This window comes from Calonectris borealis, unplaced genomic scaffold, assembly GCF_964195595.1.
Source record: "Calonectris borealis unplaced genomic scaffold, bCalBor7.hap1.2 HAP1_SCAFFOLD_59, whole genome shotgun sequence".
Classification (NCBI taxonomy): Eukaryota; Metazoa; Chordata; class Aves; order Procellariiformes; family Procellariidae; genus Calonectris; species Calonectris borealis.
In genome coordinates this window covers 12720-35860 of record NW_027441465.1, presented here as the reverse complement: position 1 = coordinate 35860, position 23141 = coordinate 12720, and the positions used below count along the sequence as shown (strand labels likewise).

The window sequence follows — 23141 nt, the reverse complement described above, 5'->3', positions numbered from 1 at the left end:
CGTTGGACTGGACTGAATTGAACTGGACTAGACTGAGATGCTTCAAACCAGGTTGGTCTGGGCTCAACTAGGCTGAGCTGGTCTAAACTGGACTGGACCGGGCTAGACTGGGCTGCACTGGGCTGTCCTGGCCGGGTGCCTTAGGGCGACGAGGCTGGTGGTGCCACTATCTCCCCATGCAAGGGGCCGGGAACCGTGGGGCTTTGCAGCAGCACAGGGGGCTTGGCTCTCCCCAGGGCCCATGGAGGAGTCAGATGAGGACGGGGAGGACAACGAGGAGTTCCTGGAGCGGCTGATGGCGCAGACGGGCCGGGAGGTGCCGCAGCAGGAGCTGGAGGAGCACTACGCTGTGCTGGAGGAGCTGGGCAGTGGGACCTATGGCCGCGTGGTGCTGACGGAGCCCCGGGATGGTGGTGAGGGGCGCTGGCGGGGGGGACAGGGAGGGCGACCATGCTGCTGGCCGGGGGAACCTGCTTCCCAGATGTGCACAGATGTGTACAGCCCCACTGCTGCACCCGACCCACCCGAGCTAAACCCCAGCTCTGCCCAAACCACCTCATGCCAGACCCTGTCTCTGCCCACCTCGTGTCCCAGCTGGTGCTGACCCCCTTTCGGCTACCCCCCCGTTTCCCAGGCTCACCAGTGGTCCTCAAGCTGATGCTGAAGGAGCAGACGGAGCGGCGGGCGTTCCTGCGCGAGTATTGCATCGCCCTGTGCCTCTCCAGCCATGCCGCCTGCCTGCGCGCCCTGCCCATCGCCTTCGAGAGTGCCACGCACTTTGCCTTTGGGCAGGAGCTCGCTCCCGCCGGGGACCTCTGCGACCTCCTCAACCCAGGGGTTCGTGCTGCCCCGGGGCTCTGCAGGACGGGGGCGGGGGACAGGCAGGGTGGGAGGATGGAGGAGAAGGTGCCAGGACAGCTCTGCAGTGGGTGCAGTGGTGCTGCGTGTGGGGAGACCCTTTGCAGCGGGTGCAGTGTCACTGTGTGCGTGGGGACCACCCACTCACACCATGCAGGCAGACCCTTTGCAGTGCGTGCCCACGCTGTGCATGGAGAGAGACCCTTTGCAGTGGGTGCAGTGACACTGTGTGTGGGGCACCCTTTGCAGTGGAGTGCATGCTTTTTGTGGGGAGACCCTTTGCAGTGGGTGCAGTGACACTGTGCATGGGAGGAGATCCTTTGCAGTGGGTGCAGTGACGCCGTGCACGGGAGATCCTTTGCAGTGGGTGCAGTGACGCCATGCACGGGAGACCCTTTGCAGTGGGTGCAGTGACACTGTGCATGGGAGGAGATCCTTTGCAGTGGGTGCAGTGACGCCGTGCATGGGAGATCCTTTGCAGTGGGTGCAGTGACGCCATGCACGGGAGACCCTTTGCAGTGGGTGCAGTGATGCCGTGCACAGGAGATCTTTTGCAGTGGGTGCAGTGACACTGGGCATGTGAGGAGACCCTTTGCAGTGGGTGCAGTGACACTGGGCACGTGAGGAGACCCTTTGCAGTGGGTGCAGTGACGCCGTGCATGGGAGGAGACCCTTTGCAGTGAGGTGCATTCTCGTGCTGTGCATGGGGAGACCCTTTGCAGTGCAGGCATGTGGCTACAGGCTGCTGTGGGGCAAAGCACAGGTTGGCAGTGCTGGGCAGGGGTCTGGGTGCTGCAGCAGCCCTTTTGGGGAGGGGGCTGTGCAGCGGGTTATGGTACCACCCTCCCTGCAGGAGGGTCTGGCAGAGGAGCTGGTGAAGCGCTGTGCGTCCCAACTGGCCGAGGCGCTGGACTTCATGCACAGCCGTGCCCTGGTGCACCGGGACGTCAAGCTGGACAACGTGCTGCTCTTTGACCATGAGTGCCGGCGGGTGAAGCTGGGCGACTTCGGGCTCACCCGTGTGCAGGGCTCAGCGGTGGGTGCCATGTCTGGCACCCTGCCCTACGCCCCGCCAGAGCTCTGCCTGCTCCAGGGCTCCGACACGCTGGAGCTGGACTCCAGCCTGGACGTCTGGGCCTTCGCCGTCCTGCTCTTCTGCCTCTGCACTGGCTGCTTCCCCTGGGCCGTGGCCACCAGCTCCGACCCCCAGTTCGAGGACTTCAGCGCCTGGCAGGGCGGCGGGGCGGGGCGGGGGGTGCCTGCGTCCTGGCAAGGCTTCGGCCCTGGGGCGCTGGAGATGTTCCGGCGCTTGCTGACGCTGGACCCTGACCGCCGGAGCCCGGCCATCGAGGTGCAGAAATACCTGTCCCTGCCCTGGGTGATGGCCCCCAGCACTGGAGACCCGGCACCAAGGAGCTCCCAGTCCCCCCTTATCAGTGGCACAGGGGAGAGCCTGGGGAGCACTGGGGGATGCGATGCTGCTGGTGGGGGAGACGGGGTTCCCATGCCCCCCGCTAATGCACTGGCCTCGTGCCGGTAGCCAGCACCTCCCCTCAGTCCAGGGGCTGGTATCGCGGTGGGCACTCCCCAGGGGCCTGGGCTCCCTGTCCGATGCCCAAGGCTTGTGGGGCTAGAAATGGGCTGCAAGTGTGGGAAGGGAGAAGCAATGCCTCGGGCAGCACCTGGAGACCCCAGCCCTGCAGCTGGATGTCTGGCACCTTGCAAAGCAATGTCACTTGGCGGCGGTGACAACAGTCCATTCGAGCAGTCGTTGCACAGCTCTGAGATGCACAAGGGAAACCCAGGGCAGAAGCAGCCCGGGATGACAGACAGAAACAGGAGGAGAGCAATTAATTAAAAATTAAAGCTGTTAAGGTTGATGCAAGATCTTGGCAGAGACAGATGGTGAAACTTCTCAGCAGAGGAACCCAGAAACGCGTCTGACCTTGACCTCCTTCCTGCACCTTAGGGATGAGGAGGTTGTCACGGCTGCTGTTGATTAGGGAAGATGCTAAACAGCCTCCTGGGGGTTAAGGAGTGGGGGAAAGAAATGTAAGACCTCAAAGCATGCAGTTGAACTGGGGTGTGATCGGGCTGGGAGGAGCTGCCAGGTGGATCTCTAGGACTTGAGATAAAACCGGACAAACCTGGGATCTGGCTCTGTCTGAGCAATGCTCAGGGTGATTGGCTGGTTGTGGGTCGGCTGATAGTGCAAAAGGGTAAAGAGACACAGTGAGAGAGCAAATTGGGATGGCTCTGGGTGTGCAGGAGGGGACACACGAAAATTGGCTTCAGCGGCTGCAAATATTCTCCATCTCCAGCAAGGGAGGGACTGGACAGGCTCCGGAGGGGAGTTTGTGGGGTGAGCTCATGGTTTGGAGGCTGGACAAACACCTGCCCAGGCTCAACCAGCCATCTGGTCCCCGCTGGCTTTCTCACTGGGGCTGCTGGCAGCCGGGAGGAGAGCAGTGGTGTCCCGCAAGCTTTGGCACCCAACCTTGGTGCCACACCGCGCGCGGGCAGGGCTCTGCCTGCCTGCCTGGGAGCTGTCCTGCACCCCTTTGAGCAGTCTGCACCTCTGTTTTGGGACACAGGGTTCCTGGAGCTTCTGCCTGGGGAACCTGTGCCCACCCCTTCCCGGGGATCCCCAACAGGCTGGGGGAAACCGTGCTCTGCCATCGGCAGAGGATCCATCTCCTGCACAACCAACCCTGGTGCAAAGTGGAAGGGGAGGGGGAGAATTAGCTGAGATGCTGAAGGTTAATAAAAAATTCTCTGTTCTTTTGCCTTTTTTTTAAACTGTGTTTTCCCATGAAGCCGCTGCTTGAGCCCTAAATCTTGCTTTTTCTCCTCCTCGGGGCAGGCAGGCTCTGAGCAAAGGGGGTCCAACCCCCCCACCCCTCCATGATGGTGGGAAATCTCCAGAGAGGAGGGACCACACGGGCAGCTGGGAGGCACGCCGAATGCCTGCCTTCAGCAATGCAGAGGCTTTTCCTTCATAGCTGGGCCCCTGAATTGCAGCCTGGGGATGCTCAACCCAGGGGTGGTGATGCAGGACTGGATGGTGGTGCTCCCTGTAGCTGGGAGTGGAAAACTCCCCCATCCTGGAGGAATCGTCTCACAGCTAGGGTCCTGCAGTCTGTTTCTGAATTTCTCCTGAGCCACACAATTTTCCAGGAGAGAAAAACCTCCCCAGCACAGCACCGGCATGCATGCCATGGAGCTTCCTCCAAGGGAAATAATGCTCCATGGAAAATGGATTTGGTAACGCCTGCGATAAGCAGCTCATGAACACGTTTGCAGCATGGGTCAATTTGCTGTCCAGACAAATATATGGGTATAGCCCTCACTCAAGCTTCCCAGTAGCTGGGGAGAGCTGGGCTAGTAAAGCCAGACAGGGTGGTCCAGAGATGCTTCTGGCTGAACGGCAAAGGGGACATCATGCGAGGGACAGCCAAGCCCCCTGGATGACTTAAAGGAGGATCTCAGGGACTTTATGGAGCAGTGCAACCTTGCAACAGCCCCCTGTTACCAGCTATGAAGCAGTGCTGCTGGACCTGCAACGGAAAAAACATCGGCTGCATCTATGGGGCCAGGTTGGGAGAAACGTCGTGGTCTGAGTCCACCAATCTTATCTCTAGAATACTGGGAAGGAGAAATCCCTCGGGGTCCCCAGATCTGCAAGATTTGGCTTCTCCTTAACAGGCAAACCCTCCCATCTCCAGCCCCCAGCATCATAGTTAAGGGGGCTGTGGAGGGACGTGCTGCAAAAACCCCAGGCCAGTGGCTGGCAGAACGGTTACTGAGATCTCCAGAAATAATGTGTATGGGCACGTACCCGATCAAAGGTATTGCATCTGGGTGTATCCAACAGATGCACCAAAGGCAAACCCCAAGAGCGCTGTTGAGGGGTGGCCCCCAAACCAAGCTGAAGCATCACCACATCACTTCTACCCTCCTCCTTCCCAGACAGGAGCTAATTTGGGTAGAAGACATTAGAGCACATTGGAGGCTTAACTTGTGGGCTCTGCTGAAGAACAGGATTGCTCCTAATTTCACTTTTGGGATGGACTTTAATGGGAAAGACAGGAAGGCCACACTGGGAGACAGTGACACTGGTGGAGAGCTGCAGCTATCAGGCTCTTGGCATTGCTGGGGCAGGCACGGAGCAACACGAGAACAAAGCATCTCAACTGCTGGTGTAGTCAACAGAGCTCCCAGTGGGCTCTGGGAGGGTCTCAGGGGCCCATCCATGGCTTGTATTGACCTACAAGTCTTGTGTAGGTCAACCTTGCATCACCTGCCTTGGTCTGAAGCTGGTGTGGCACTTTACAGCTGGAAGACCAGATGCAGTGGGAAATGCTTAGGACAGACCACTGGTTTCCAGGTTTTGGGAGGTTAAAAAACCCTCATCTTTGCATTCCTTAAAACCTACCAAAAACGAGGGGTTTGCACTCAGAGATGTTGCAGAAATCCCAGATCTGTTGACATCACCACCAGGGACCCCTCTTGGGGACTGCTCAAAACCCAGTGACAAACAGTCAAAGCTGGTTTTGTGCTTCTTTTGGGTGTTTTTTGTGTTTTTTTTTCTGTTTGTTTTTTTTTTTTTTAAACTCTGCTTTTCTGAGAAATGGAAATTACTTGCAAGGTTTGCCATTGTGGGCAGATCTAGGGTTGCAGAGCCATGCTTTTAAGCCCCAGAATTTATTCAGTGATATAAAATATAGGTTACTGTCAGGGCCAGTGATTTAATATAATTTCTCTTGATTATTTTTGATTAATTGGTATTTCTCCTCAGCTGCCTCCCTCCTCAAATGATGATGTCAGTGGTGGAGAAAAAATAGCTTAATGCTTCCTATAAGCTGGAGATTTTTACTGAGAATCATAGCAGGTTACTGCAAAATCCTAAAATTATGCTAAGGATCTGGCAGTTCAGGACTTTAGGATCACATTACGGGAAATGACTGCTTGTTGCGTTGAAACCAGCTCTGCTTTGACAGTCGTGCTAGAGGTTTTCAGATTTTGAAAAACTCCTTTCAACTCAGCTGTCAGCCCACCTTGAATTTAAAGCAAAGAACCTGCATATCCTCAATGACCATCAGGAATGGTTTTTAAAAATTTTAAATATTTATTAAAATATTCATCACAATATTTATTTTAATATTATTTTTAATCACTCGAGGGTTGTTGGCTGAAGGCAGTGTCCTTTCACTCTGTTTCCCTCCAAGAAAGACTCCTCCAAGAAACAATGTCCCAAGGAGTGCTCAGAAAAGGACCTTCTTCACTGCTAAGCACCACAATCCTTTGCAGTAATTTTGTTTAGTAAAGCTGCAAATTGCAAAGGCCAGTGTGTTCAACTTACAGCTGCACTCTCCACCATGTACAGTCATCTTCTTTCCACCTCTATGCAAGTCCTCAACTCATAACTGGCACTTGATGAGCTTTCTTCTGGTTCAGACCAGGCTGATTCCTGCTTCTCCTGGCCATCTTTCCTTGGGAAGGGCTGTGCGCACTCCAGGATCTTTTGTGGGTGCACAGCTTGGACCTCTGTCCCTCCTCGCAACAACCCCATCCAGTGCATGTGCTTTGCTCGGCTCCGCTCTCCATGATATAAAGCTGGTGCAGGTCTTGGGGGCAAGAGAAAATTTCCCTGGGGTGTGGGAGGAGGGTGGGGGCAGCCCCCTAAATCCCCCATTGCAGCTCCATGCCCAACGTGGGGCCAAACATTGCAGGGACCCCTCCACAACAACTGGAGTGCAGTTATCCTTTTATTTTTATTTTTAAACCAGAAAAAATGTCTCCACATTCCATAGCAATATACAGATGTGCAAGGGATAAGTTTCTCCATAAATTTAGAGAAATAGTCCAGCTCTAGTCAGCAAAGGTGTTCAGCACTTGCTGGGGTTTCTGGGCTCCTCACCCCCAGAGTGGAGAAGACAAACAGCCAGGAACACTCCCAGTGGTTTATCCCAATTATTGCACACTCATTCAATGATTTCTACTGGAGGGATGGGACTGACGCACCCTCTCTTTTGCTTCACCACATGTTTTCTTAGAGAGTATAAGAAGAGAAAATGACCAGACAACATGTTTCTTTGAGCCTGGTGAGGTGCTCTGTCGTGCCCTGCTGCACACCAGGAGCAGCCATCAAAGGACCATGCTCATGGTCTGAGAAACCCTCATTCAGGTTTTCTACTGGAAAAAGAAAGCTAATTAATGCCCCTTCTTTTCTCCTCTGTCAAAATAAGTGGACTGAGGGCTTTCTGTCCTTCAAAGGAAAATTATAGACTGGAAAAAATTAGGTTTTGGTTGCTTACAGACATGCTTTTAGCCTGTCCAGGATTGTTGCGCAGGTTCACAGGCTCAAACATGCAGCAGTGAAAGATCCTGGTGAGAAAAGCAATTAAAAACCTTGTATCCCCTTGCATGCAGATGCAAGAGAACAACCTCGGTTTAACAAAACATTCACTGCATTCATCCTGCATGGCTGAGATCCTCCCTTCCCATCTCTGCGCTGAAGGAACCAGGGCCGTGCCCTTGGCACACCCCTTAGCAGAGCGATTTGAGGATGGCCCTTGCAGGAGCTGTACCGGCTGCTTAGACAAGACAGCTCTTCAGCAACAGATCACATTTGAGTGTGCTCAACCATTCTGCAAGTTACAGCTGTTGTGTGAATAACTTTGTTATTTTCTAGGTGTTGCACAAATTGCTCCATTTCCTACTCAAATATTCTGCTCTGCAGAAGCTAGTGCGGAGTTGCATGAAGGCATCCCTGCTCTTTTTTCTCTAACGCCACAGAGAGCAGACATGACGCCAACTTTATTTTCAAGTGCATTGGCATTGATGAAGTGTGAGGGAAAGAAGTGACCACCTTTTTACAAAAAACATTCTGGAATCTCTGGATGAGTCTGGAAAGCTGGCAGATGCTCTTATTACTGTAAGTTTATGATTTTCCCAGTGCTACTTAGAGAGACGGAGACCTTGCTGAGGCCAGACCCCCTTTTGCTGCCAGCCACCAGAAACCCAGGCTCATGATGTGCCTTCCATCGTGCTTGTCTCTGTTGACTTCTTCTTCCAAAAGAAGCCATCTCCTGACTTGGCTGTTGGCTCTTGTCCTTGCAAAAAGCCTGACAATGTTCCAAGCCCTGGCAGATTCATTTGAGCTGAGGTGAGTGCACTCGGTGGGAGGTTTGCTGAAAAGCAGCCCATCCTCGGAGCTATAGAAAGGCCATTTGTGAGCGTTGAGACCATTTCCTTGGAGTCACATCAGATGTGCCTGGCTGCAGCATCCACATACGAAGGATTTGTCAAGCCAAGTAAAGGAGTTTTCCGCTGATCCCCTCTCGCTGTGTCCACCTCTTCCTACAGTGACTGCACTTGTTTCTGCAGCCCTTCTCTGATCAAGCCAGGATCTGCTCAGCCCAAGTTCAGTAGTTGTGTCTCCTTTTGGAAGCTGTGGGCTTTCACATTGAATATTTTAATGACCCCAGTGTTAATGTAAACCACAAAGGGGATATTCTACCCTTTCTTCAAACTACTGTCCTCTTCCTGTTTTTTTCAAGCTCTGGGCTCTGAGAACATGTGAAAGAAGAGAAGAAGCCACAAGTATGGACTGAAGTAACCGGAAAGGTCATGAAACTGCTGATTTCTGTACCTTTCCCTTTTTTTCATTGCTGGTGGGTGCTTGGAGCCCAGGTTGCAATGAGATACCTGGGATAGCAGGCTGCACCTTCTGTGCAAGTCTCAAGGGACTCATTTTTGAACAGGATCCCAGGAGCTCTCAGCACCACCCTCTGCAGTGGACGGTGCTGAGGTGCGTTTTGCTCCGCTACTCCACTCCCTAGAGTATAACTCTTCCATTTTATGAGCTTGGTTATAGCAGAAGGGAGTAAAAATTTAAGGAAGTCCATCAGCACTGTGAATAACAAACTCTGGCTTGGGTTGTGGGAGACTGGGGGTTGGCGTATCTCTTGGACTGTGTTGTAATTTGTTGAGAAAAGTCTCGTAGAGGACAACTGTACAAAGGTTGCCAAGCTGTGCTGAAGCCTCATTCCTCTTTTACAGCTGGGAAGTCTGAGTCCTCTTTCTCAACTCCTCATGAGCATCATGGTTATAACGTGTTCAAGTTGAATGCACCATGGTCGCAAAATTGGGTATGAAAGCTGGCATAGATATCCGGGAATCTGCTCCCGAGAAAGTGACTATTTGTGAGCCAAGGGCCGGGTGAAATACGGTGATACCAGATCTCCAACAACACATGTCTCCAAGGCAATCACAGTGAAGCCTCAGAGAGCTTACACCGTGAGGGAGCAGACCTGCCCACCGTTCCTTTTGGAGCTGCCGTAGACGGTGCCATGAAGGGTTTTCCTCTTCCATGCTTGCAAAAAAAACTGCAAAAAAGAAAAAGGCACAGAACCTGGAGATAAAGGTCTGAAGATGGGCCAAGTTAAGAGATCTGCTCTCCTGCTGGATCTCTGGGGCTTTTAAACCTTGTCCTGCAGCATTTGCTTTCACCATCATTAGATTTTTTTTGGTGTCATCCCCATGCCTACAGTTCTTAGGGCTTTTTTTTTGTTTCTAATGCTACCTCTTGCAGACATGCAAGGGACACTGCCAACGTCCTCTAATGTCCACTGAAGGCCTGAAAGTGAGGAAGTTTGGGTGCAAGAAGAAACCCATGGGTGGCCCTTTGCTGGGTGCAGATGCTCCTGGGCAGCACAGCTCAGCAGATGCTGATGAGAGATGGAGACCACCCGACCGAGCTGCAGCAAGGATGGGAACGATGAGGATGTAGAATAGGGGTGAAGTCATGCTTGACCACCTCAAAGTCCCTGGGCTCAGCGGTGCTCAGGGTTATAGTGCTCATGCTGCAGCACGTGACCCAGGGATCTGCAAGAGCAGCTTGGGCAGGAGAATTAATGCACAGCTTGCTCTGCATCCCAGAAAATAAATAAGGGCATAAAGTCGCTACAGTCAGGATCAGAAGTTAACTGGGATGGACTGTTTATTGTGGTGGTCGTTGGGGGGGAGGGGTAATGAGGGTGGTAAAGGATAAAAATGGAAAAAAGAGGGGAAACGGGAATAAAGGGGAAGAAAAACTTGTGGGAAGGCTGTCCAGTAGTGCCACGGGGGCACCACGGCTTGAGCAGGTCAACATGCAGCAAACCTGTGGTCACCCTGGTCCTGTTGCAGGATCCTGCTCTACATTTGGGAAGAACCCGGGCATCCTCCCTAGTGATGGTGAGGAGCAAGGCTCCAGCAGTGCTGGGGCATCTGGGGGATGGCTCTTCTCAAAGCCACTGGATGCATCAAGGAGACAAAGGCATGGGGAAAAGGGATAAAGGGAGGAGAAAATATGGGCACAGGGGATTCAGACCCATGGAGAGCAGGCATGTGGGGTCACAGGTGATGGGAGACTTGGGGAGAGAGGAGCTTGAAGGTGGGGGTCAGGGACACACACTGCCCTTGAAGGAGGTTTCTTAGTGGCAAGATCAGGTATACCTACAGCAAAAGGAAGACCTGCTGGAAATACAGACCTGCTGCTGGATGGGGCAAAGGACCTGGTGACAGGGGAAAAGGTACAAGAATGAGGTATTGGATGCTTTCATTGCCTTGGGCTTTACTGACAAGACCAGCCTTCAGAAATCCAAGGACCCAGGGACCAGAGGGAAAGCTTGGAGCAAGGAAGACTTACCCTTGGTGGAGGGAGGACCAGGTTAGGGAGCACTTAAACAAACTGGACATAACCAAGTCCATGGGTGCACCCGTGAGTGCTGACATGATGTCATTGTAAGGCACTGTCAATTAATTATCTTTGAAAGGTCACGGTGACCCCTGAGGGCTTGGAGAAAGAGTCACTCCTATCTTCAGGAAGGGCAAGAAGGAGGAAACAACAGGCCAACAAGCCCCACCTCGATTCCCGGGATGATGAGGGAGCAAATACCCCTGGAAGTTGTTTCCAAACATGTTAAGGACAAGAGGGGGTCTGGGGGTAGTCAGCATGACTTTATTAAGAGGAAATCATGCTTAACCAACTGAACAGCCTTCTACAACAAAATGACTAGGTCGGTGTGTGAAGGGAGAGCAATGGATGCTGTTTATCTTGATCTTGACAGGCAAAACGCTGTGTTTGTCTATGAGGATGTCTCCCATAACATCTTCTTAGACAAACAAAACAGCCAGGCTCAGAGGGTGCTGCTCAGTGGCACCAAGTCGAGTTGGAGGCCAGTAACTAGTGGTGTTGCCCAGGGGTCAATACTAGGTCTTTAACATCTTCCTTAACTAATGGTCTGGGTGATGGGGCAGAGTGCACCCTCAGCAAGTTGGCAGATGACACCATTATGCCATTTGAGTTTTTGCCTAAGCCACTCTCACATCTCTCTGCTGTTACCATTACTCTGAGGTCAATTGGGTAAGTGGAAAGTCCATGTGACTCCAGGCTTGAGACACCATTCCTGTGTTATTTTATTTTTATAAAAGTGACCCACCGTCTGACTATCTCTGGTGGCTTTAGGTGTGTAGCGGTTTAATCCTGCTACAGTCGCCCATGCAGTTGTGGTGCATGGAGGGTAAACATGATCCAAACCGCTCACTACTTCAGCTGCAGTCACAATAAATTTCACAAGACCTTGGGGTCTGATGCAGTCTACTGGCCAAGTATTCCAATGAGCTTTTCTTTCCCTTCTTGTGGTTGACTTTTGACAAGATATGCTTTCATTTCACTGCAAATCCCACAGGTACTCATGAGATGGTCTGCTTGCTGCTTGCTGCTTACTCTCACTAGTCATACAAGCCAGCGTGTCCCAACCGTTCCTGCAACCATCTACCCAACCACTCAGCACCCAAGGCAGAAGAAAGTCCTCCCACACTTATCCTGCTAAGTTGTTGGCCATATTGCCACCTGAGTGGTACTTTTCTGGCACGCTGCTACACGTCTTATAGGAATAAGACTGAAGTAGCAATATCATACATTTGCTCCCAATATTCCCTTCTCCATCCCTTGCCGTACCCTGTCTGCCTATTGCGTTTTGCCCAGTTTCCTAGCCATGGTCTGGCACCAGCCCATTCAGCATTTGGATCAGTGTGCATGGTCCGTGTGCCATTTCCAAGAGCATCTGCCACTTACTGTGTATTTTGCGAGCGTATGTAACGAGAATTCCACTTTGTGTGTATGTAGCAAGAGGAGCCACGCAGGGTCCCAGTGGTTGCTGTACTTTAAAAGCTCCAGGGCGTCTTCATGTTGTGGCACAGCTTGTATTTCTCTCTAATAAGTTATAGGATGGTTGGGTTATGATATTAAATCTTGGAATATGTGCCTCCAAAACCCTAAAGTCCCTAGCACAGTACATAACTCCTTTTTTAATACTTGGGGATGGGTAACTGCTGGATTTCATGTGGCACCACAGGAGGGGCCATTTTTCTCCCACCTTTCGTTCTGATGCCCCAAAAGCTTCCATCCTGAATCAGTCCCCCTTTCTTTTCCTCCAGTACCTCTATCCCAACAGGCTGTAGGTGTGTGATAACCTTGGCCACAGCCTGTGTCACAGGTTCTGCAGCACCTATGAAGACATCATCCATCAGCTGCACAGCAGTGACCTCCTCTGGTGATTTTAATGTTTCTAGCTCTTTAGCCAAAACAGCATGAGGCCATGCAGGAGAACTGTGGGTGCTGATAGATTTGGGTGTCTCCCCGGGATCACATCCCTAACACTGTCTGGCTCTCAAGTCATTACTTAAATCACCCAGCATCACCCCCATAACCTGATACAGATCCCACAGGACTATCATGAGAAGTTAGTGAGGGGAAACCCAGCCAACTGCTGTAAAACCAGAGTTAGCAGCCCATTTAAGTAGCTCAGAGAGAGACATTTATGCAAACACATTTTTCCATCATCTTTTAGGCTCAGTGGTGTCTGAGGGTGCTCCCTTGTTTTCCCCATTTTGCATAGAGACAGGCTGACTCTTTCCCATTGCATTTCCTTTAGCTGAGGTTCTCCCCTTGTTTTCATCTTTTGCGATGCGTAGTGGTAAATCTGCTAGCAGACATTGGAGGACCTCATGGAAAGTAACGATGTTTAAGACTCAGTACTGTCCTGAAAGGCAGCAGCCATCCCCCAGAGCGTGCTCCGAGACACCTTGATGTGTCTGACCAGGAGGTACCTGTTAAGTCAGAAGCTCAGAGCAGAGTTTTGGCAGAAGATGGGAACCAGCGCTGTCACCCCCAACACCCCCAACCCATTCCTTTCCCAGCCAGGGAGGTTGTGCGGTTGGGTTTGGCTGTTCCCCAGGCGCACAGTGATGCCTGCACAGCTCTGGGTACACCCGCGTGGCTGGCTGAGGTAGCCAGGAGCAGTCAGTTGTTGCAATGAAGTGGTTGTATTGCAATTAAGACTGTTGAAACAGTCTTAATTAGACTCCACAGAGAAGAGTGTGTTGTTCCGGTTGCCAATACTGAAGTCTTTGCGCAGTGCGCAACACTAAAGGATTAAAAAGACAGGTAGAAATGTCGTGGCCCTGTTTCAGTTCATGGGTTACTGGAGCTGCTGCTGAACTTCATCGGCTTTTGTGATCCTCTGCGGACCCCTTGTGTCCAAAACCTGGAACTTCTGCACTTTTCGTTTATAGGTTTTCATTTATAGGATAGTTCAGTTGGAAGGGACCTACAACGATCATCTAGTCAAACCGCCTGACCTGTCCAACTGCTAACCTCAGTTAAGAAGTGAGAAAATGAACTGTGAGCTGTGCTGCGTCTACAGAGCTAAGGGGGAAAAAAAAGCGACAAAACTATGTTAGTTAACCAGGGCTGCACGCATGGATCTGAATACACACAAGGAACAGATTTTTTGAGTAAGGCGGTGCCATTTTTACATACTGATGAGTAATAACACACTCTAAAAATGTTTTACAGGATTTGATTGTGAGAGACAGAATTAGTTTGGAAACTTTGCCTTTTGAAGACCATGGCAACCACTAGAAAGGTAAAAAACAGTCTCCCTGGGTCATTTCTATGGAGGTTTCTGACAGTAGCTTGGCTGGTGCTCACTTCTCTGCATGACAGCAGAATTACTGACTTTGCTGGGAACAGCCAAGACTCTCCTTGCTTAATACCAAGTTATGACAAATCACTGTTAATTCTGGTGCTGGTTAGAATTTGCGTTAGAATCTTTATTTGAGATTTTAAGGACCAGACAAAAGATTTGGAGGACTGGAATGGAAGTTGTCCTCTGTTGACCAGTTTCTCTTAATTCCATACAGGTGCCTTGATTCTTGGACTTCTCCTTTCTCTAAATAAAAATCTGTGAAGGTCTGATACCAGCTATCTGCCAGCTGTTAAATGTCCTTCTGTGACTGCACAGCAAATCACCTCAGTCTATTCTGAGTGGCACTTAATCAACCTGGTCTATGTGTGGCAGGGCCTGAGACTGTGGGACAAACGAGTACTGAACCCCAGGACAAAGCCTCTTGACTAATACTTTCCTTGGGAGGAACAGCAGACTCTCTGCCTTAACAGGGGAGGGCCAAGTAGCTGATTATTCCTTTAATCTTGAGCCACATAATGCTTTTCGGTCCTGGACTTAGATCTCACTCTTAGATCTTATTCCCAACAGCTCTTCTGTGGATGAAGGGGGTGTCTGACTCAGAGTCAGACTTCAAAACCTGCTGCTTTTGCACAAGTGGTGTCCGGACCCTCCTTCCTTGGCGCTGCTGGCTGCAGAGGGAAGGACGTTGCGGGGGTCGGGGAAAGGCCTCAGGTGTGTTTGCAGATATTTATTGGGCAGTCTGACACTCCCCAGTGATTTTTCTCTCTCATCAGGGACCCCTTTTCTGCAGTTTTGTCTGCAGAAACCTTTGCGAGCTTTGTCAGACTTTGTATAATCATGGCCATAGCTGTCATACTGCAGGCTCTACTTGTAACTGAGACGTTAATTTGGGGATACGGATCAGACATCCCAGCTGCAGGCTGTTTGCAGCAGCCCAGAGCCCTGACTGTTAAAGCTGATTGCATGGCCACGATTTCCTGCGAGAAGTACAAGTGGAGGAGCATCGCAAATGCAAAGGCTGGAAATGCAGACCGTGCTACGAACAAATCTGTAATACAAACCAGCCACAGCACTGCGTGCCTGTGATGGAAGTCCAGAGGCAAGACGGGGCTGTATGTCCTGGAAGGGGAGAAATATGCCTGAAAGGTGATAACTCATACCCACAGGATGGTATCTACCACCCACTAGCCATTTTTAAAGCCAGCAAGGGAATAGGGCCTCAGATGGAGAAGGTCCACTGCTGCATCTGGGGTGAAACGTGCTCTGGGTTGCATGCTGCACACTTGCACCGAAGAGCTCAGCATTGGCAACCCGAGACTAATTAAGTTAGTCTAATTAACGTTTCAATAGTCTTAATCTGCAGTGTCTTTCCCTCCTGTATCTGAAACTGGAAGAGGACTGAAAGCTCTTGGGAGAGACGAGGACTGCAAGCTCTTGGGACAGACGCTCTCCCAGGAGGTCACACATTAGTCAGAGGACTCTTACAACACTCTTAGACATTTTATCCCCAACCCATTATTTTCCTGACCTAAGAAGGGCCTTCCAACCCTGAACAAACAGACTTCTAAAGCTCAGACAACCAGGCTGGGAGCCCGCACATGTTTCCGTCCTTAAAAGTGAACACCTGATGTAAAAATCCCACAGACTGACTTTGAGCAGGTTGGTAATTCTTTCAGACAGTGTAGTTCCCCTGCTCAGCATTCACACTAAAAGCTGCAATTTTAGATCGTGACCCCCAGTTTGGCTGTGTTTTGCTGGAGGTCACATAGGCAGAGCTATTCACCGAAGATCCTTGTCCCTGAGCCCGGTTCTGCTCCCCATTATCTCAAGCAACACCCTGTTCATGCCAGTGATCTTACTGAAACCCACATGTTTACTTGGGAACAAATTTCTACAAACATGAGGGCACCTGAGAAGGGTCTTCCTTGAGGCTCCCTGCGCAGCCCCTCGATGGTGTGCAAATCACGGTGTGCTCCTGGCGTCCAGCATGGCTCAAGCCACGCATAGTCCTTCTCCCTGGGAAACGACCCATGTTCAGAAACACCCTATCCCACCGAGGGGCCTCTCCCGCTGCCCCCATCAAGGACCACGACCTCTAAAGGGAGCCTTTTTACCCCAATACAGCTTTTTCTCACTGCGCACTGGGGTGAGGAATGAGAGTTTTGCTCCTTCCCTGCTTGTGGCAGGGGGGCTGCTTTTGCCCCTGCCCCACTCAGGGCATCCAGTTTTGCCCCTGCCCTGCTCAGGCAGCTTGCTCTGCCCTCGTACCACTCCGGGCATCTAGTTTTGCTCCTGCCCCACTTGGTGCAGAATATTTTGGCCCTACACCACTGGGGGCAGCTGTTTTGCCCCTGCCTGGCTTGGGTCAGTCGGTCTTACCCCTGGCCCACTCGGGATGACTAGTTTTCTCCCTACCCTGATCGGGGTGGCTCATTTAGCCCCTGGACTGATCAGAGCAGCAAGTTTTGCACATGCCTCAAGCAGCATTGCTGGTATTGCAAGAGCTCACCTCTATCCCCGCTACGACCTCCGTTTCTCCTCTTCTCTACATTAGCCAGCTCCAGATAGCAGACAAGTAGCAGTTTACACCAGGGCAGCAGCCTAATGCCCAGCAAGGAAAGGTGAGGACTGATGTGGGGTAGTTCAGATCTGGCAGCACTGAATGATGCAGGTAGTAATTGTCTCCTATGACAGAAAGAGAAACACTCAGGATGAGAAGAAAAAACAGCAAAACCAGGAAAAGGAAACTTATTCTGAACACAGTTTAATACTTGTTATTACCTGACATAAAACAGTAAATAGGCTTGCTGCCTGAGAACTATGTCAATGCCATGACCATCCATAGATGTATTGTTCATCTCATACCACAGTCCATTGCTGGCCGGCAAAGAAAGGCAACGATAACTGGAGATGAATCTCATGGTTTCTCAACAAAAACACAGGCAGAAAACTGCAGAACCAAGAGTACACCAAAACAAATCCATTCCAGCCCCTAAGGAGGCCTTCTCCCCCAAAACTTTGGCTGACAGTAGCACTGCCATAAAAGTTTGTCTTCCCCAGCACACATTTTTCTGCTGTTAGGAAGGAAGCTGCTCTTTACCTTTGTGTAGCAGAAATAGTGTCCTGCATGACAGTTGTCACCGCCATGTACCAGTACAGCATATAAGGAGTAGAGAAGTGGTTCTCCATCTGTCTGAGATGTGTATGGCCGAAGATCATAGAATCATAGAATCATGGAATAGTTTGGGTTGGAAGGGACCATTAAAGGTCATCTAGTCCAACCCCCCCTGCTGTGAGCAGGGACATCCTCCACTAGTTCAGGTTGCTCAAAGCCCCATCCAACCTGACCCTGAATGTTTCCAGGGAAGGGACATCTACCACCTCTCTGGGCAACCTGTGCCAGTGTTTCACCACCCTCATTGTAAAAAATTTCTACGCTCTTTTATTTGAAAACCATTACCCTTTGTCATATCGCAACAGGCCCTACTAAAAGGTCTGTCCCCATCTTTCTTATAAGCCCCCTTTAAGTATTGAAGGGCTGCAAGAAGGTCTCCATGGAGCCTTCTCTTCTCCAGGCTGAACAATCCCAATTTTCTCAGCCTTTCCTCACAGGAGAGGCGTTCCATCCCTCTGATCATTTTCATGGCCCTCCTCTGGACCCGCTCCAACAGGTCCATGTCTTTCCTGTGCTGAGGGCTCCAGAGCTGGAGTACTGCAGGTGGGGTCTCACCAGAGTGGAGCAGAGGGGCAGAATCACCTCCCTCAACCTGCTGGCCACCCTTCTTTTTATGCAGCCCAGGATACAATTGGCTTTCTGGGCTGCAAGATCCAAGTACTCAGGATACTCCACCCGAACCCATGGAGAGATCAAGAGGGCTCAGAAACGATCCTGAAGTACTTCATGAAATAGCCTTCAACATGTAATGGTTTGGGTGGCAGGAAACTGTTCTCAGCCAAAGTAGCTCTGTTGGAGCAGAGTACATGCTTGTCTTCCCACGGGAGCTCTCCTCTCCCCACAAGGGAATAAGAAAAACCCAACATGACCAACTTGCAAAAGAGCACACTGCTTTGGGAAACCTGCTGCTCCAGGAAGAGAAAGTTGCACTCCAATTGCGTACACACCTTCCTGATCTTCCTGCCGGTGAAATCTTTAAACTTTTTCAGACACACCGTGAGAACCTTGGGCATGTGATGGTCTGGCTGCTGCCAAGAAATGCCCCAGAATTCACTTTAGGTTGTCAGCACATCAACATTCAGGGATGGAGCACCAGCCACATGAGTTGCCTTTGGGAATTCACAAAACCCAAGCCTGCTGATGAAGCCGTTACTCACAGGGGCCATTCCCCATTGTGGCACCTCCTCCTCCCTGCTGAGGGGTTGTAGTCCGTGCGCTCCATGAACCGTCCACAGAGATCATAGCCTTGCTGTGGGGATCTGCTGTGCTCTCTCTCCCTCAGCAGGGTTTGCACTGGGTGCAGAAGCTTGCTAGAAGCCGATGCTGGAGGGCCCTGGAGCTGTATCATCCGTGGGGGCTTGGTCACGACTTGGAGGACTTGTTCTCCTCCTCCTTCTCCTCCCTGCTGAGGGGTCATAGTCTGTGTGCTTCAACACAAACTATCTGTGGAGATCATAGCCCTGCCGTGAGGATCTGCTGGAGATGCCTGGGAAGAGTCCTGGGGTGTTACCAGGCATGGACCTGCCTCCAATATGAACAAAACTCTTCAGGTAACTGCCAAGGAGTCATGTGCGGCTTCTACCCAGGACTTCAGCTGTCTCCAGGAAAGGGCAAAACACTCCAAAGCTGCCTGGAAGAGCTCCAGAGGAGCTACTGGGCATGGACCTGCCTCTAACATCAACAAAATGCCTTGGTTAGCTACCTTGGAGGGGTCTGGGGCTGCTACCTGGGAATTCATCCATCTCCACATGAGGCCAACACGCACTTGGAGGTGCCTGGGAGAATTCCCAGAGACCTACTGTCATGGATCCTGATTTAGGATCCTGCTGACTACACCAGTTTATCACGAATGGGTCATTTAGACCACTTAAAGAACTACCACTAAAGGTATTAGCAAAAGTGGTTTTATTGAAATACGATGTTGTAGAATGCGGCTTAACACAGTTGAATGGCAAGGTTCACTCTATTACTGCAGAAAGGATGTAACAACGAATCAAAACTACCAAGGTAAAATCAAAGTTACCAAGACAAAAATCAAAGTGACCAATATAGAATCTTAGTGCACTATCCTGTTCCTCCTGTTCTTCTGTTCCTCCTCCTCCTCCACCTCACCCTCCTTCTTGTCTTTTTATTCCTCCCTCTCCACCACCTCTTCCTCCTCTGATCTCCTTTTTCCTTCTTCTTCTCCTCTTCTTCTTCTTTCTCCTCCTCCTCCTTTTCCTCTGACTCCTCCTCTTCCTGTTCTTCTTGTCCTCCTGTTCCTCTTTTTCCTTCTCCTCCTCTTCCCCCTCCTGTTCCTCCTCCTCATGTTCCTCTTCTTCTTTTTCCTCCTCCTGTTCTTACTCCTTCTCTTACTCCTATTCCTTCTCTGTGTCCTCCTTCTCCTGCTCTTCTTCCTCCTCCTGCTGCTCTTCTTCCTCCTCTTCCTGTTCCTCTTCATTCTCCATTGCCTTCTTTCTCCTCTTCTTCCTCCTCTTCTACCACTTCTACCTCCTCTTTTTCTTCCTTCTGCTCTTCCTCCTCTGATTCTTCTCCCTGTTGTTTTTCCTCCTCATCCTCCTATTATTCTTCCTCCACTTCCTGTTCTTCCTGTTCATCCTCCTGCTCCTCCTGTTCATCTTCCTGCTCCTTCTGTTCTTCCTCATCCTGTTGCTTTTCCTCATTTTCCTACTCATCCTCCTCATCTTTTTTCTCAACCTTCTCTTTTTCTTCCTGTTCTTCCTCCTCCTCCCCCTCTTTCTTCTCCTCCTCCTCCTCATACTATTTTCTCCTTCTTCCTCCTAAGCCTCCTGCTCTTCTTCATGTTCTGCCTGCCCCTCCTGTTCCTCTTTATGCCTTCTGTTCTTCCTCCACCTTTCCCTCTGGTTCCTCCTTAATCTCCTCATCCTTTTCCTCCCATTCGTCCTGTTCATCTTCTTCCTCTTCCTGCTGTTCATTCTCCTCCTCCTTTTTCTGTTTATCTTCTGCTTCCTCAAATGCCTGCTCCTCCTCTTCTATTCCTCCTCCTCCTGTTCCTCCTCCTGTTTCTCTTCCTTTTCTTTCCTCGCCCTCCTCCTCATTTCCTTCCTCCTGTTCTTCCTCCTCCTCATGTTCTTTCTCCTTTTACAGCTCCTTTTCCTCCTCCTGCTCTTCCTTTTCCTTCTCCTCCTCCTCCTCCTCCTCTTTTTTCACCTCTCCCTTCTCATTTTCTTCCAACTCCTCCTCCTGCTCTTCCTTTTGTTCCTTCTTCTGTTCATTATGTGCGTTCTCTTCCTCCTTCTGTTCCTCCTGCTATTTTTTCCTTCTCTTGTCCTCCCTCTTCCTACTGTTCATCCTCCTCATTGTGCTCTCTGCCTGTTCCTCCCTGTCATGAATGAGTAGTTTTAAGGCCGCTTTAAAGGCAAAGGGTGATTTTAATAGAAATTTATAGAAACATGACTTAACAGAATTAGATGGCAAGGTTCACTCATGACATGAATTAAGTATACACAGGGAAAAATCATATCAGAATTGTGTTGGAGTGATTTGTACAGAGATTGAGGATAAAAGTGTAACGGGGACCCTCCCGTTGAGTCACGAGGTTCAGAGAAGATCCGACTGGACCCAATCTTAGTCTCAGACTTGAACAACGGTTTGTGTCTAATACAAAAGGGATAAGAAGACCCTTCCGTTGAGCCATGAGGTTCAGAGCAGACCCCCTTGCTCTCTAAACTCCTTCTCAGAGAGGAGCCTAGGTGTGGCTGGATCTACCCTTAGTCTCAGACCTGGGCAATGGTTTATAACTAAAGGGTTAAGGGTGTTTAGCAGCAGCTTAGAGTCCAACAATACTTAAGCATTAATCAATTTGACAATCAATAGTCAAATTGTTAAATCCCCTAACAAGGAGTTAGTCAAGTTACTACAAATACTAAAACAACTTAACTACAGATTATACTTGTTAGTAATTGTACAGATAAATGCACAAAAAGATTTAGATCAACCAATACATAAATATATATGCATATGAATATGGTACCAAAGCTAAATGAGTTTATAAAAGCCTAAAGCTAGCTAAATTTATAAAGGTACACCTGTTAAAAATTCCCCTCGTGAAATACTCACGTTAAATGTTTTGGCATTTCTCAATGGGCGAAGAGTTGAGCCCTGGGGAGTGTTCCAGCCCAAGTCTCGGTGATCCTCCGAGTATCACAAATTCAAGAGTTTGTGGACTCTGAGAGGCGTCCCACTCAGAGGGAGATTCTGGATGCAGCCTGCTGCGGTCCAGGAGAGCTCAAAATGGTCTCGCTTGGGACCGCTGTTTATAGGTTTGCAAGATGATTAGCTTTAGTTATTAGTAAATTTCCATTTTGGCTACTATCTGAGGTGGTCCAGGGTAGTAATTATGGTATTGTTTCACAGCAACAATGGTATCTTTCCACTTGAGCTATGATCTGGGTAGGGAATGCTTCAGGGCTGTCAGAGATGAATTATCTCTTGTTCTTGTTCTCTACCTTGATCATGTAGCTAGTGTCCCTGGTATGATCAGTGTCGCTCCCCACCTTAGCCATGCAAGACTGCCTGGAACGGTCAAGGGACGCTCAACCGCCCAACTCATACACAATGGCTAAAGCTTAACAGAAGTTCCCGAGATCGTATCGTAGCCTGTGGTGTATGATTGCACGGACTCTCACATAAGCATGTGCAGAATCCTTTATTGTTACAATACAGGAGAATATATCCTTTACCATAACAGGGAGGTCCCGCTGTCTCCCCCAATCATCACCCGATTCGTACCCCTTATTAACTAAAAAAACACTCTCTCTTCCTTTCGGCAAGGATCCACACGACTGCTCTCAGATCCGCTTATTCTCACGGTTAACCAGTTACATAATTCTCTTGATGTTTTCAGCTTCCTTACAGAGGAGACAACTAAGCCAGGTGTTCAGGTCTTATCTCAGGCATATGTGCGCGTCTGCTAGTTCTCAGCGCACAGGCTGAATTCATGTCTTATCTTGGCCGAAACTCCCAACTCCACAATTCTTCTCCACATCTCCCCCTTTTTTGTTTATCACCACCCCATTGGTAAGTAGGGTCACCATGACGCGAGCTTCTCTTTTGCGCACGTTGCAGATCGCAGACCGAAGGACCTGCAGGAACACTAGGAACAAAATAAACATTCCTGCCCCTATGCCAACAAACACCCACATGCGTAGATTGAGGCCATTAAACCAATTGTTTGGATTTATCCAAGACAAGTCTTGCTGTAACCTGTCAAACACACTTTGGCTAGTCAATTCCTGTAACCTGTGAATCTGATCCTGCAGCTGATCGTGTAAAGATTGAATATTTCGCTGCAATGACAAACTGAATGCTCCCATCAAATGTCGCCTAATAAAAGTCCAATCATGTTGTGAGGAATTCCATGGTAAGGGAGTAACACATAAAGATTTGTGTACATGTTCCCAATCACACGGCAGACTAATCTTCGTTTTTAACGCTTCCTGCCGATCCCCCAACCACATCACAGTAGCCTCTAGGGCTTGTAGCTGAGATAATACCTCCTCATCAACTTTCCCTTGAATTTGGAATTCTTTAGTAACATTGGTTAATGCCTCACTTACGTCATGTGCAGTTTTTACAGATTGTGTCAAGGAAGCGATAGCTGCCGTGGCACTTGCTAAAATAATAACAGCAGAAATAATTGCAAAAATTAACCAACCTAAGAATCGTTTTGCTCTTTTCTTAGACTTACCTATATCTTCTGCTAGAATTCTAACAAATCTACCCAAACCATCCTCCCCTTCCCACTGTCTGGTTAAATTAACTGGTATCCATAGTTCTGCCCGACGTCGAAGGGGAAAAATATAAGCAGTTTCATGAAAATCCTGTTTAGATACACAACTTCTAAAAGAAGGAGAATAAAGCTGAATACAAAAGGAGTGATTACATCGAGTAATGTTTACACACGAAGTCACAGCAAAAAGATAAGGATGAGTAGTACATACCGTCACATTAATTTCATGTATTATACTCACATTAGCTTGTGTTTTGTTGACAATCCATACTTGAGATAGTTGCCTTGTAAAAAAAGGCAAAGCTAAACGCCACAC

At 49.8% G+C, this 23141-nt stretch overlaps 1 protein-coding gene across 1 annotated transcript; it reads left to right on the top strand.

Moving 5' to 3' along the window:
• Positions 1–241: 241 nt before the first annotated feature.
• Positions 242–2398, top strand: LOC142076498 (serine/threonine-protein kinase SBK1-like). The gene is made up of 3 exons (XM_075138779.1): positions 242–413; positions 635–837; positions 1712–2398. The coding sequence occupies exons 1-3, from the start codon at positions 242–244 to the stop codon at positions 2396–2398; spliced, it is 1062 nt and encodes a 353-aa protein (XP_074994880.1).
• The last annotated feature ends 20743 nt before the right edge of the window (positions 2399–23141 follow it).

Bases quoted from the DNA above. Each gene is read 5' to 3' on its own strand.
- LOC142076498 (XM_075138779.1), top strand. From the start codon at position 242: ATGGAGGAGTCAGATGAGGACGGGGAGGACAACGAGGAGTTCCTGGAG. The intron at 414-634 runs GTGAGGGGCGCT...CCCGTTTCCCAG, and splicing joins GACGGAGCCCCGGGATGGTG to GCTCACCAGTGGTCCTCAAG. The intron at 838-1,711 runs GTTCGTGCTGCC...CCCTCCCTGCAG, and splicing joins GCGACCTCCTCAACCCAGGG to GAGGGTCTGGCAGAGGAGCT.